The following is a 15718-nucleotide window of genomic DNA, read 5'->3' on the forward strand; positions in this document are numbered from 1 at the left end:
ACTTTATAGGCATTTTTTCACAAAAACATTCAAACGGACACATAATATCAAACCAATACAAATGAAAATCCCTTTTTGTACCTGTTCAAAGTGTGCAGGCAGGTTGGGTCCCAGTTTGACCACCAAGTACCACCAGACCTCCAGCTTGGTGAGCAGCAGGGCCTCAGTCCTCACCTGGATGGAGCGGAGGGGCTGCAGCAGCAACTTCAGCCGCTTGGCACTGCACAGGATCTCTACAGCACGGGAGACAGGTCAGTCAATCACTTTGCAAAGAATCTGACACTCTGAATAGACTATACAGTCTACTCTAATCCGAGTAAGTGTTCTCTACAGCAAAGAGTGCATGAAGAGAGAGTGGAGTGGATGTTAAGAGCATTTAGTTTGCCACACACTTTCTGTTGTACAGCCCTCCATTAAGTTCTGTCTAAACGAAGCAACAGGTCAAAAAGACTTGAAGAAGTAATGTTGTATTGTGTGTTTCCCACCTGGATTGAGGGAGAAGTTGTCTATGAGGCTCTTCCAGGCAATGAAGGCGATCTTCTTGATGTTAGGGGAGGAGCTACGGAAGCCCAGTTCCTCCAGGCCAAGCAGGGAGTTGATGAAGGGACCACCTCTATGGAGCAGCTGGGGGATCAGGCGAAAGACTGACTGTCAATGGTCATAGACAAGGACATGTGTCTTTTCCCAACTCTCCACCGATACAAGGTGTGGAGGAACCAATAAAGTGTCGTATGAAATGAATTCATTACACTCCTGAGAGCCTTACATGTAAGCATATCCTGAGGATTAAAACCATGCAGCCTCACCTTCCCTAGGAGCCTGACAAACAACGGCCAGAGTTTCAGAACATTGGTCTCGTTCTTCGTAGAGAACAGTTTCTGGAGCTCTGGGATGAGTTTCTGGAGCGAAACAAGAACAACGGTCAGATTGTGAAGAAATTAGCATCAAAAGTTTCTGAACCTTCCATTTATCCAAAGCAACTTGCTAAAAACATATGCACTCACTGTATTGTAAGTGTGTGTGAGTAGCAGACAGTAGAGGGCAGTGCCATGTATTTAGATATAATCATGTAAATACATATGGCTCTAGTAGAGAGTATGAAGACACTCACAGAGGACATGATGGGTTCTATGATGGCTGCCACCTCTTTCTGTTTCTCCATTAGTAGAGGCAGACCCATCTCCAGGGCTGCTGCCGCCCGCAGGCGCACTTTAGAGGCTGAGTGGACCACCAGAGGGATGACTAGCTTGGCCCACTGCACTGCACACTCACCCATCTGGGCTGGGGTCTGGTCCAGCAGCCTACACACAGACAGAGGGGCAAGACAGAGAAAGAGCTGATGATCACTGAAATACTGTCAAGACAGTATTTTCCAGACCAGAGCACTATCCAAAACAGATACAATGTTAAGCAAGGTAGACTACAATAACATCCATCTGCTTAATGGCAGGGTTATCATACTGAACCATTAAATTGTGCATTCCTAAATGAGAGTCATAGCCAATCAAAGCTATTGATTCCAGGGTAGGAGAGTACATGTACAAAAACTGGGTGTTTTTGTTTACCTTATGATAACATTCAACGACTCATGCTCCATGACAACAGACTGGATGTCTTCTCTAGTCCGTACACACTCCAGGGTTCTCAGAATCTCTGGCACCATCTTGGCCACCACCTCTGGAGGGAAGTTCTGTTTGGAGATGACCCATAACGCTCTGGTGCATGTGTTCTTGTCTGTAGACTTCACCACCAGAGAGGAAAGAGCTGACAGTAGCTCCTCTGCAAAATTAGCTGGAGAAAGAGAAAGCCAAAGAAAACCCTGTTTCAAATGATGTGATCTCCATTCTTACCAGGCTTATTTAACTTTTAATGGAGAAACTAAATTGCTGATTTTTATCCATCGGTTAAACAAGTCCCATGTAAACATATGAAGAATTCTACTTGTTCAGTACCTGGGATAGCTGAGACGACATGGGCATGGAACACACAGAACCCCAGGGCCTGTAGTGCAGCCTGGCTCAGCTCTGCATTCTGACTGGCGATATGGGTCTAAAACATCATGACAAAAACATAACATTCATGACAATCCTTTAGTCAACGAGATGTTCACATTTTGCCTTCAGAAATCTCCTTCATATAAAGCAGGCACTCACCTGGAAAGTTCTACCCAAACGTGAAATGTTCTTTACAATGGCAGGGAGAAACTGTGTTCCATCATCCCCACTGAGACGACTGAAGACAAAGCAGAGCCAGCATTTAGGATGGAAACAGACGTCTTTATAAGTGTTGCAGATCTACCCATTACCTCAGCTCATTAGAGAAAAACATACACCTGACATGCATATCGATCAGCATCTAGGGATAACGAGGTCATCATAGGCTGCCTATGTCCATCTAAAGCACCTACTTGACAATGGTGAGGTAGGCGTCTGTCTGCTCCGGCTGTCCGGCTGTGATATCCTCCAGAGATTCCAGCAGAGGGAGGAGACTGGAGCTGGTCAGGGGCACCGTCGCCATCATCCTGGTTCCTCTCACACCTAGGGCTGTGGTGATCATAAAATTATCAGCCGGTGATTGTCATGCAAATAACTACCGGTCTCACGGTACTTAACGTTAATTAACAAACAAGGTCATAGCATTTCCTGGCTTCCACACATAGCCTACAAGACACTGATGCAGACCTTTGGAACATCTACATTTTAAAAAGTCTATTAAATCCATGTATTAAAGCCTACACCTTCACAATATATCCATTATTTATTTTAGACAGGTCTAAAAAATACAAAAGAAAATGTCGGCCATTTCTGTCATCCTTATGTTAGGCCCTGATCTGGCTATGCCATATGGCTGTGGGCTACACTAGTTAATTTGGCATTATTTTACACTTAGCAAAAATATAAAACGCAACATGCAAAGTGTTGGTCCCATGTTTCATGAGTTGAAATGAAATATCCCAGACATTTTCCCATACACACACACACACGTCTCTAATTGTTTATATCCCTGTTAGAGAGAATATCTTGTTTGCCAAGATAATCCATCCACCTGACAGGTGTGGAAAATCAAGAAGATGGTGGCTGTGGGGTTATGGTGTGGGCAGGCATAAGCTAAAGACAACGAACACAATTCCATTTTAAATCGATGGAAATTTGAATGCCCAGAGATACCGTGATGAGATCCTGAGACCCATTGCCGTGCCATTCATCTGCCGCCATCACCTCATGTTTCAGCATGATAATTCACAGCCCCCCCCATGTCACAAGGATCTGTACACAGTTCCTGGAAGCTGGAAATGTCCCAGTTCTTCCATGGCCTGCATACTCAGACATACTCAGACATTGAGCATGTCTGGGATGCTCTGGATTGACGGGTAAGACAGCATTTTCCAGTTCCTGCCAATATCCAGCAACTTTGCACAGCCATTAAGAGAAGAGTGGGACAACATTTCACAGGCCAAAATCAACAGCCTGATCAACTCTATGCGAAGGAGATGTTGCAGTGCATGAGGCAAATGGTAGTCACACCGGATACTGACAGATTCTGATTTACACCCCTAAACATTTTTTTATGGTGTCTGACTTGCATATGTTTATTCCCAGTCATGTGAAATCCATAGTTTAGGGCTTAAAGAATGCATTTCTATTGACTGAGATCCTTATATGGACTGTAACTCAGTCAAATCTTTGAAATGGTTGCATTTATATTTTTGTTCAGTGTATATTATAGTAAGAAGAATACAATTGAACATAGCTGATTAAAAGAGAAGAGGTATTATCCCCAAACGATTTCCGAGGGAGAGTAGACATGTGGCTATTCTGTGTTGAGTGGTTAAACAAACCGGTCCTCCATTAGTTTTTTAATGGTTGTGATAAACATTAGGCTGTGTTTTTCATACATTCCAAGGCAGCATGTCGCAACATTAATGATGATTTGAGAAAGAAAAGTGCACGCAAGGCCAGAGCTCTGCTGTGTTTCTCTTGTACAGGTTGCACACAATTCATCAGTCGTCTTTGTACTGGTCCCCCGTGGGAATCGAACCCACAACCCTGGCCATGCTCTACCAACTGAGCCACACGACATATTCACTATTTAACATTGTTGGGTCATTGCTACATAAGTTCGTTTTTGGATAATCATTTCCTACTCCAGTTTATATGGACATTATATTCTATTTGTGTCTCTCCTTCTCATAAGACTATTACATGAACAAGATAGTTTTTATTGATCTTTGTCAGAGTAGGCTACACTGTAATTTGTCGTATTAAAAAAGATTCTGCTAATGTCTCCAGTCATATAAAGTGTAGTAGAATTGCATGAAATGTGTTTATAAAAAGGCCAGAAACTTCTGATATAGCATATACCGTAATTTCTGGACTATTAAGTGCACCTGAATATAAGCCGCAGCCACTGAATTAAAAAATAGATATGTATTTTGTACATAAGCCGCAGGTGCCTACCGGTACATTGAAACAAATGAACTTTACACAGCCTTTAAACGAAACACGGCTTGTAACAAAAATAAATAGGCTCACTATCTTCCTAATCCTGTGCACTGAAACCACTGAAGTCATCTCCTTCGGTGTTGGAGTTGAATAGCCTCAGAATTGCTTCATCCGATGTTGGATCGTTTTCATTGTCGCTCTCGTCACTTTCATCCGGAGGCAAATTCCCCGCTGAGCTCATGCTGCCCCTTCAACACGCAGCAGTCCAGCCTTTCCAAACCTGTTGATAGTGGATTTTTTGACAATGCTCCACGCTGTCAGGACCCACTGGCAGACTTGACCATAAGTTGCTCTTCGCATGCGGCCCGTTTTAGTGAAGGATTTCTCCCCACTTGTCATCCAAGCCTCCCACTGAACGCCACCTTAAATGCACGATTTACACTGATGTCGAGTGGCTGCAAATACTTTGTTGTGCCCCCAGGAATCACAACTGGAATTGAGTTTGTCCTCGATGGCTTCTTTCACAGAATCTGTTATGTGGGCCCTCATGCTGTCCAACACGAGCAATGCCTTGTTCTCGTGAAAGAATCCTCCCGGTCGCTTGCCGTAACACTCCGTTTGCCATTCATGCATTAGGCCTTACATCATCCATCCTTTCTTGTTGACTTTCACAACAATTCCTCTCGGGAATTTCCGTTTAAAAATCAGCATCGGTGGAAGCTTTTCTCCCGATGCTGTGCAGCTCAGAACACAGGTGAAGTGCGTTTTTTCATGCCCAGTTTTCAGCGTGACGGATGATTCGCCTTTCCTGTTGACAGTCCGAGTGAGAGGCAGGTCAAACGTCAGAGGAACCTTATCCATATTTGTGATGTCGTGCGGGCCGATGGAATGCTCCGCTATCTTTGCATCAGTGAATTTGCGGAAGTTTGAAACTTTTTCCTCGTAGTCGGGAGGGAGCTGCTGACAGACTCGTCCGTACCCTGATGGACAGGCCTTTACGTCTCATAAATCTTAGACACCACGATGGTCCACCTCTAAAATCCTCAAACTTCATTGCGGTGGCGATTGTTTTAGCTTTCAGTCAGATCTGCACAGTTGAAACACCTCAGCCGTCTGCAAGCTCATTTTCTAGTTCAGGCATCTGCTTTTCTTCCCTCTGAAAACTTTTGTTGTCTTTTTGCACTGAGTCAGTTCCTCACGCTGCCGTTTCCAACGTCTTATCATCGACTCATCAAGGCCAAGCTCCCGTGCAGCAGCTCTATTTCCTTTTCCAACAGCCAGATCGATCTCCTTCAACCTGAAAGCTGCATCATATGCATTTCTCCGTGTCTTTGCCATGATGAGGGTGACAAAATGACTACTGTAATCAGAATGATGGGAAGTTTGAGCACGCTCGATTTACGTCACATTATGTGACGGTGCTCAGTTTTTTGGCGGCATGAATCTTGTGAAAGCGGGAAAAATCCATAAATTAGCCGCGTCATTGTATAAACCGTGAGGTTCAAAGCATGGGAATAAAGTAGTGGCTTATAGTCCGGAAATTACGGTAACCTACTCTATATATGCACTCAACCATGCATTGAAGTCTTTTTCTGCAAACAGTGATTGTGTTATATTAGCTGAAATGATGACTAGTGTGCCATCTTCCATAAGTCTGCAAATGCAAGGATACATGGAATGCTGTATTATAAAAGGTAGGCCTCCCCAAACTTGAAACTCATGTGCCAGATATACCAGGTAGGCTACACTATTTGTAAAGCAGATTCATGTGTTAATTTTAAGAACTGAGCCATAAATACAGCAGAATGAGAAAGTTGGCATCTTCTTTCAAATAGTGGCCAGTCAAAACTGTTTTCACACACGATCGGCAATGACCCAGCTTTTTAGCTTCCCAGTAAAGCATTAAAAACAATCAAGCAACCCAGACAAGTGCAAAAAAAAATAGCCCATATTAACATATGCAGCCTAAGAAACAAGGTCCATGAAGTCAATTACTTGCTTGTAATCTCTGAAACTCTCTTTGATGATACACTAGTAGCAATACATGGTTATAACATCGACCTGAAAAGACAGAAATGTCAACGGAGGAGGTGTTGCATCTATATTCAGAACCACATTCCAGGAAAGCTGAGAGACGATCTAATGTTAAATACTGTTGAAGTAATATGGCTACAGGTTTCTGCCTCACCTAAAGCCCATTCTTGTGGGAACCTGCTATAGACCAAGTGCTAACAGTCAGTACCTGGATAATGTGTGAAATGCTTGATAATGCATGTGATCAACAGAGAAGTATATTTTCTGAGTGATTTAAATATTGACTGGCTTTCATCAAGCCACCCACTCAGGAAAAAACTTCAGACTGTAACCAGTGGCTGCAACCTGGATCAGGTTATCAGTCAACCTACCAGGGTAATTACAAACAGCACAGGAATTAAATCATTAACATGTATTGATCACATTTTTACTAATGCTGCAGATATTTGCTTTAAAGCATGTATCCAAATCCATATGATGTAGTGATCACAATATAATAGCCATAGCTAGGAAAACCAAAGTTCCACGTTTCTAATATAGTGTATAAGAGGTCATACAAGAAGTTTTGTAGTGATTCATATGTTGATGATGTAAAGAATATTTGCTGGTCTGTGGTGTGTAATGAGAGGCAACCAGACACTGCACTTGACACATGAAACGACTTATTCCAGTTACTAATAAGCACGCACCCATTAAGAAAATGACTGTAAAAACTGTTAAATCCCCTTGGATTGATGAATTGAAAAATGGTATGGTTGAGAGGGAAGATGCAAAAGGTATGGATGGCAATTAAGTCTGGCAGCCCAACTGATTGGTCAACGTACTGCAAAGTAAGAAATAAACTAAATAAAAAATTAACTACATTATGAAACAAATATAAATTATATTTAAAATGATAAAAAAAATGTAAAGATAAAAAACCTTAAATGAAATGTTGGAAGAAAAGCCAACTCCGCTCCTTCATTCATTCATTGAATCAGATTGCTCATTCGTCCATTCATTGAATCAGATGGCTCATTCGTCACAAAGCCCACTGATATATTGCAAACTACTTTAAATACTTTTTCATTGGATAGATATGCAAAATTAGGGATGACATGCCAGCAACAAACGCTGACACTACATATCCAAGAATATCGGACCAAATTATGAAAGACAAGAATTGTACTTTTGAATTCTGTAGTCAGTGTGGAGGTGTAAAAATGCATTAGCTAGCAGCTGGTCAATATACAGGACATCTACACATGCGTAATACTGTAACTTAATTCTAAAAATAGATATCAACTCTAACTTACCTTAAGTTTACAAACAATGAAAAATAGTTAACGTTAGCTAGCTAACTACAACATACCGTCAGGCAACGTGGCAAACACATGGCAAGGGTTGGTTTGATGTTCATCAACAATTTTGCAAACTACGATCAAACGATATAGCTGACAATGGTCAAGAATACCGGTAGTTTGCTAACTAGTCGTCAGTCAAGATAGCTGGCTAGCATACAAGTGCAGTCAATTCACTTTCACTGATCGAACTGGCTAGCTAGCCACTAAATGTGTTAGCTCACTAGCTTACCTAGCCATCTAATATCAATACCAAATATAGGTATATTCCCAATTTACTAAATCAGTTTGAAAGACAGCACTGTCAAAACCAATACTAGTAATTGCAATTTCCAAAGAGTATTTGTTCTTATAGCAAGTCACTCCCTCCGCTAGCACGAAAATAAACACAAACAAAACGCAACCAGATGCACTTCCTCACCTTAGTACTCCTGATAGAATACAAACGATCAAATAAAAGTATACCATGAACGCCACAAATATACTGCAAGTATAACCGATATTATCTTATTTGGGGTGTTTCATTTCTCGCCGATTATCAGTGTAGTTGTCACTCCCCGCGAAAATGCTGGCGCGAAACTAGCACGCTGTGCAAATAAACTTTGACCCAACGTAAGGACTGCCCACTCTGCATTTTTGTACCCCTCATTAATTCTCTGTTTCTCGAAAAACTTTGATCATAATTTCAAACTGTGTCCACATTTCACATATCTGAACAGGGGGTATTATCAGTATATTATACATATAATATATATCCAAATATTCTTTCAACTAAAGGTTTCCTCTTTCAAATGTGATATCTTTCTCTTCTTGTAATGTAGGGTAGGCAATATATTTTTAATTAAACAGCATATCCCGCACATGCCCTTTTTTATGTTAGTCTACATTTGCAGAATAATATCGTTTATATCCAAAGATACTGATTACTAACTCCCTATTCATCTGCGCTATATAAGCCTAATGAGGTGACTGGAATTGCGTGTTGCCTTTCCACATCTTTTCAATGACAGTAACCACAATTACATCCATAGTTTTTATGCAGCAAAGTTCTACCATATAAAACAGGACTTTCTGTAAAATTGTATAAATGCTGACAGATAATCTGTTCCTTTGACATGATGGGATATTTTTGTGCCAGTAAAATGTATTGTGAAAACGCCTTTATGTGCAAATATTGATATGCACTGAACAAAAATATAAGCTCAACATGCAACAATTTAAAATATTTTACTGAGCTACAGTTCATATAAGGAAATCAGTCAATTGGAATGAATCAATTAGGCCCTAATCTATGGATTTCACATGACTGGGAATACAGATATACAGTGCCTTGCGAAAGTATTCGGCCCCCTTGAACTTTGCGACCTTTTGCCACATTTCAGGCTTCAAACATAAAGATATAAAACTGTATTTTTTTGTGAAGAATCAACAACAAGTGGGACACAATCATGAAGTGGAACGACATTTATTGGATATTTAAAACTTTTTTAACAAATCAAAAACAGAAAAATTGGGCGTGCAAAATTATTCAGCCCCCTTAAGTTAATACTTTGTAGCGCCACCTTTTGCTGCGATTACAGCTGTAAGTCGCTTGGGGTATGTCTCTATCAGTTTTGCACATCGAGAGACTGACATTTTTTCCCATTCCTCCTTGCAAAACAGATCGAGCTCAGTGAGGTTGGATGGAGAGCATTTGTGAACAGCAGTTTTCAGTTCTTTCCACAGATTCTCGATTGGATTCAGGTCTGGACTTTGACTTGGCCATTCTAACACCTGGATATGTTTATTTTTGAACCATTCCATTGTAGATTTTGCTTTATGTTTTGGATCATTGTCTTGTTGGAAGACAAATCTCCGTCCCAGTCTCAGGTCTTTTGCAGACTCCATCAGGTTTTCTTCCAGAATGGTCCTGTATTTGGCTCCATACATCTTCCCATCAATTTTAACCATCTTCCCTGTCCCTGCTGAAGAAAAGCAGGCCCAAACCATGATGCTGCCACCACCATGTTTGACAGTGGGGATGGTGTGTTCAGCTGTGTTGCTTTTACACCAAACATAACGTTTTGCATTGTTGCCAAAAAGTTCAATTTTGGTTTCATCTGACCAGAGCACCTTCTTCCACATGTTTGGTGTGTCTCCCAGGTGGCTTGTGGCAAACTTTAAACAACACTTTTTATGGATATCTTTAAGAAATGGCTTTCTTCTTGCCACTCTTCCATAAAGGCCAGATTTGTGCAATATACAACTGATTGTTGTCCTATGGACAGAGTCTCCCACCTCAGCTGTAGATCTCTGCAGTTCATCCAGAGTGATCATGGGCCTCTTGGCTGCATCTCTGATCAGTCTTCTCCTTGTATGAGCTGAAAGTTTAGAGGGACGGCCAGGTCTTGGTAGATTTGCAGTGGTCTGATACTCCTTCCATTTCAATATTATCGCTTGCACAGTGCTCCTTGGGACGTTTAAAGCTTGGGAAATCTATTTGTATCCAAATCCGGCTTTAAACTTCTTCACAACAGTATCTCGGACCTGCCTGGTGTGTTCCTTGTTCTTCATGATGCTCTCTGCGCTTTTAACGGACCTCTGAGACTATCACAGTGCAGGTGCATTTATACGGAGACTTGATTACACACAGGTGGATTGTATTTATCATCATTAGTCATTTAGGTCAACATTGGATCATTCAGAGATCCTCACTGAACTTCTGGAGAGAGTTTGCTGCACTGAAAGTAAAGGGGCTGAATAATTTTGCACGCACAATTTTTCAGTTTTTGATTTGTTAAAAAAGTTTTAAATATCCAATAAATGTCGTTCCACTTCATGATTGTGTCCCACTTGTTGTTGATTCTTCACAAAAAAATACAGTTTTATATCTTTATGTTTGAAGCCTGAAATGTGGCAAAAGGTCGCAAAGTTCAAGGGGGCCGAATACTTTCGCAAGGCACTGTACATCTGTTGGTCACAGACACCTTTTGAAAAAGAAAAGTAGGGGCATGGATCAGAAGACCAGTCAGTATCTGGTGTGACCACCATCTTCCTCATGCAGCCTCACACATCTCCTTCACATAGAGTTGATCAGGCTGTTGATTGTGTCCCGTGAAATGTTGTCCCACTCTTCTTCAATGGCTGTGCGAAGTTGCTGGATATTGGTGGGAACTGGAATACGCTGTCTTACATGTTGCTCCAGAGCATCCCAAACATGCTCCATGGGTGACATGTCTGGTGAGTCAGCAGGTCATTGAATAACTGGGACATTTTCAGCTTCCAGGAATTGTGTAAAGATCCTAGCGACATGGGGCCATGATTTATCATGCTGAAACATGAGGTGATGGCGGCGGATGAATGGCAGATTAATCTTTGGTTGTGCGGGTGGCTGGTTGCAGACGATCCCGCAGATGAAGAAGCCGGATGTGGAGGTCCTGGGCTGGCTTGGTTACACAACTTTCGAGGAAGCTCATGGTAGAGAAATTAACATTCAATTCTCTGTCAAAGGTTCTGGTGGACATTTCAGCAGTCAGCATGCCCATTGCATGCTCCCTCAAAACTTGAGGCATTGTGTTGTGTGACAAAACTGCACATTTTGTCCACAGCACAATTTGTATCTGTGAAATGATCATGCTGTTTAATCAGCTTCTTGATATTCCACACCTGTCAGGTGGATGAATTATCTTGGCAAAGGAGAAATGCTCACTAACAGTGATGTAAACAAGTTTGTGCACAACATTTGAGATAAATAAGCTTTTTTTGCATATGGAACATTTCTGTGATATTTTATTTCAGCTCATGAAACATGGGACCAGCATTTTACATGTTGTGTTTATATCTTTGTTCAGTGTAATAACCATCATATCGAAGTAAACTTGGAGTCACGCAAAGATATGGTGTGTGGTCCTCCCACTACAACTCGTCCAGGAAAGCATGAAGTTTATAAGGCTACAGATGAAATCAATTATGATGAACTTCACAGGGTGGTGAAAGTGCAAGGTGATGAGCTTGATGCTCCTTTCCAATACATATTGAGGGTCTTATTCTGGTGAGATGATAATCGATGTCTGGCTGCATTTTGACAAATTAAATTAAATCTTGCTCTTTTGTCCATAATAATCTCATTTAGGCTATACATAGGCCTACGTGCGCTCTAGCCAAAATTTACAAACGCAAACATTTTTGTCAGAAAACAAACCATCAGTTGATTTGAAAATGCGATGGAAATCCATTTAACTTGCATTTTTTATTTGGTACATGGGAATTTAATCACATGTGCACTACATCATCACACACAGCCTTGTATCAGCAACAAGTCAATTTGATGGAAACATCTGTTGTGGGAAAATATTCGCATTAGAATCTGTCACCTCCATTCACACCTTGATGATCATCCAAACAATGATAAGGGAAGGAAGGGACATGTGACAGAGTGAAGTACAGTAGTGAAGTACTCAACAACACTCACATAAAAATAAATACAAATCTGGGGTTCTAGGCTTTACAGACATTGGAGCTTAGCCCAAAGTCATTAGGGGGGTCTGGGGGCATTCCCCCCCCCAGAAAAAGAAATAAGGAATTTCAACAGCTAATGCATAAATTTGGTGAACTTTGAGATGAACATTGAGAGATTACATCTTTTTCAGGTAACTTGCACCTTCCCACCTTCCACAGCAGACACTGCCAATACTCAATTACAGTTGCAACCATGGGTCTCTCTACTCTGGAACACTCTATACTCTTTAAATATAGACTCTGACCTGTCCAATGAGCCAAACTGATTAAAGAATCCCACAATACCCAAACACCCTCCATCTCTCGCAAAAACACACACACTGTGCAGTACATAGAATCCATAGAGCAGCTCACCCCACCTCTGCCTCTCTCCTTCGCTTTCTGTTCCTGTCTCCCTTGTCTGCTCTCTTCTCTTGCTGTCTCTTAGTATTCTTAAAAAATATTTTTTAGCCCTTTTTTCTCCCCAATTTCATGGTATCCAATTGGTAGTTACAGTCTTGTCTCATCGCTGCAACTCCCTTAAGGACTCAGGAGAGGTCGAGAGCCATGCGACCTCCGAAACACAACCCAACCAAGCTTCTTGACACAATGCCCAATTAACCCAGAAGCCAGCTGCTCCCAGCCCACCACTGTACACGGTGTCAGTGTGCACTGCTCCCAGCCCACCACAGGAGTCGCTAGTGCGTGATGGGATAAGCCGGACGACGCTGGGCCAATTGTGAACCGCCCCATGGGTCTCCTGGTTGCAGCCGGCTGCAACAGAGCCTGGACTCGAACCTAGAATCTCTAGTGGCACAGCTAGCACTGCAATGCAGTGCCTTCGACCACTGCACCACTCGGGAGGCCCCATCTCTTAGTATTCTATGTTGCTGTCGCTTGTCTACCCTCCTCTCTCGTCCTGTCCTAATTGTAAAAAGTGTAAAAGTAAACAATTGTTTTAATAGTAATAGTCACAGGCTTTTTCAACTCTCCTGCAAATTCTTTGTAAACCATGTTTAACTTTTTAACAATCTGTTTTTCACCTCTTATAATTTAGGCATATAAATACAACTAATTAGAATCTATACAGCAGCTTGATGTGATACAGTCTACGGTGTGCTCAATCCACCTCTTCTCTCTCCATCTGCCCTCTTCTATCACTTTCTCTATGTCTTGTCTGTTTCTGTCTGTGTTGTGTCTGTTGCTGTCTCAGGTTCTTATATTTGTTACCGTCTCCTTTGTCTATCCTCTTCTGTTATGGCCTGTTCTGTTCTTCTGGTGTCTCTCTCCATCCCTTATTTTTCTGTCTAGTTTTGCAATCCAAAACAGACAAGGGGATACTGGGGTATGTGAGGATCTGTGTTATGCACTATAGCCAGTTACCATATCATATGTGATGGAATATTATTTGCTGTTGGCTTGTGTGGGTGTATGTGTTATGCAACCTTGCTGACTTGAGATATTGTTAACAGTTTCAGGGCCATGGGCCTTTCTCGTGATGGAAAAATACAGAATAACATAAAAACGGACGCATACAGAACGTAGTGTAGGGAACAAACGGTCTTTTGTTAGATAACAGGAGCCAGGTGTGTGATAACTGTATCGAGTGTGTAAGCGCATAGATATTCTACACAACTACAACGACTGACCGCTGAAGCGCCTAGGGTGCTGGGACTAGCTCGTGCGCCAACAATCAACAATATGCTGAGTGAGTTTAAACCACGCCCAGTCTCTACTCTGTGACAGGCCGGCTCGGAAGCAGGAACTACTTCTGTCAGAGTATATTATAATAACTTTGTCAGGAACAAGTCAGTTCTCTGTTCTACCCTGCGTGGTGTTACAGCGAACCCGTATATACGAAAATTGCATTTACACTTATTGCTTAGCTAATAAAAAGTACATAGTATACAATACGGTGACTCAGTGTCATATTTATCCTGATACCAGATTTGATTGACGCAACCCTTAACAGGTAACTTAAATTGTTTTGTGTCTGGGTTCACCTAAATCATCCTCTTCCTACCATTTGCCCCAAACTGATGCTGTTCAAAGTGCTCTGCTGGCCTGCTGTTCACATCTGCCCTCCTCCTTGGTTCATATGAAAGGTAGCAAGGAAGAGGTGCAACGTCTTCAGTTAGTTTTAAAGGCTGACTGCACTTCCTGATTGGGCATCGTTTTAGATTTAGTTAATTAAGAAACGCTAGCGACCATGACGGAATTCAAATGTGAGTTGGTTTCGGGGTGTGGTTTGATGTGGGTGTTTCGTGTGTGTATATTCGCAGGTGGGAAGAGTTAGACAAATTATTTAGCCAATTAGCTTCAGCCAGCGGGTGTGCGACTTGACTTTTGACTTTGGATAGCCTATCTCTGAGGCTAGTTAGGGAACGTTAATAAATTACACAATGTAAATTATACAATATTTTTATGTTGCACACCTTTTAGTTTTCTCATGAAATGCTTTCAATATTTGTATAGGAATTTCTACAATTTATAGTTGGTTTAAGGTTTTTAAGTAATTGACATTTGGAGCTATTGGAATATGAATATATTGTCCCATGTGCATTGTGTAATTTACCGATGGTCCCTAAAACTAGCCCCCATAGGGATATCCAATGCTCACCCAAATTTACTACAGGCATTACGATCAGATCGGGTCACATGCAGCTGCACTCCAAATGTATGATTACTTGTGTGCTGCTAGTTGTGGGCATATGGGCAGGATTGAAACCCAACCTTCATTTACTGTACATTGTTATGCTGTCACGACCATAAGTCACACAAAACTGAATTTTGAACGAGACTGACTTTATGACCAAAATTATGCTATTTACACTTTGTAGTCAATTTTGACACTAGAATAAATGTTTCTGACTCATATCGATGCCACATAAGCTGTTTTCTAAATGAGAAGTTGGTTTTAGTTGCTCTTTAAAGTTACTGTATACCAACATGACCAGGGCATCTCAACTGTCAAGAAAAACGCAAGTGTCTGCGCAACAGTGCAACACAACTCCAAACACGACAGATAAGAAGCTTCATAGCCTCTAGGCTATATGAATATAAAGAGACATGAGCCTCAAAAAATGACTTGTAGAATGGAATAGGTTATAAGACCTCTATGATTAATTTAATTTCGTCAGTTCTACCAGCTATTGTGAGATTTTTAGATTAGATAACATTTGAGGAGACAGAATTTAAGGGCCTATGCATTTTCAATGTTTTGTTCACCTACAATATAACCACAAAGCTGGCCATTATTTCCCCTCTCTTTCTAGCTGCCTCCACCTTCCCTTCTAAGCTCAAGTTTGTTTATTTGTCATATACACAATATATCAATGGAGTGCACAGTGCAATGAAATGCTTCCTTGCAGGTTGACAATGCAACAAGAGTAGTACAAATAAAAGCTCAAATAAATAATTTCACCA

The 15718-nt window shown here is 41.4% G+C and overlaps 1 protein-coding gene across 1 annotated transcript in view; it reads right to left on the minus strand.

Moving 5' to 3' along the window:
- The window catches only part of LOC110501816 (telomere-associated protein RIF1), a 32173-nt gene extending 23746 nt beyond the window's left edge, over positions 1–8427 (minus strand). The window contains exons 1-9 of the mRNA XM_021579653.2: positions 8238–8427; positions 2408–2543; positions 2154–2232; positions 1953–2049; positions 1566–1791; positions 1112–1301; positions 807–899; positions 486–624; positions 82–233 (exon numbers count right to left, since the gene is read on the minus strand). Of these exons, the coding sequence (XP_021435328.2) occupies positions 82–233; positions 486–624; positions 807–899; positions 1112–1301; positions 1566–1791; positions 1953–2049; positions 2154–2232; positions 2408–2517 (1086 nt within the window). The 5' untranslated portion in view covers positions 2518–2543; positions 8238–8427. The remainder of the gene's footprint in view (positions 1–81; positions 234–485; positions 625–806; positions 900–1111; positions 1302–1565; positions 1792–1952; positions 2050–2153; positions 2233–2407; positions 2544–8237) is intronic.
- Positions 8428–15718: the final 7291 nt, after the last annotated feature.

Source organism: Oncorhynchus mykiss, chromosome 22 (genome assembly GCF_013265735.2).
Source record: "Oncorhynchus mykiss isolate Arlee chromosome 22, USDA_OmykA_1.1, whole genome shotgun sequence".
Lineage (NCBI taxonomy): Eukaryota > Metazoa > Chordata > Actinopteri > Salmoniformes > Salmonidae > Oncorhynchus > Oncorhynchus mykiss.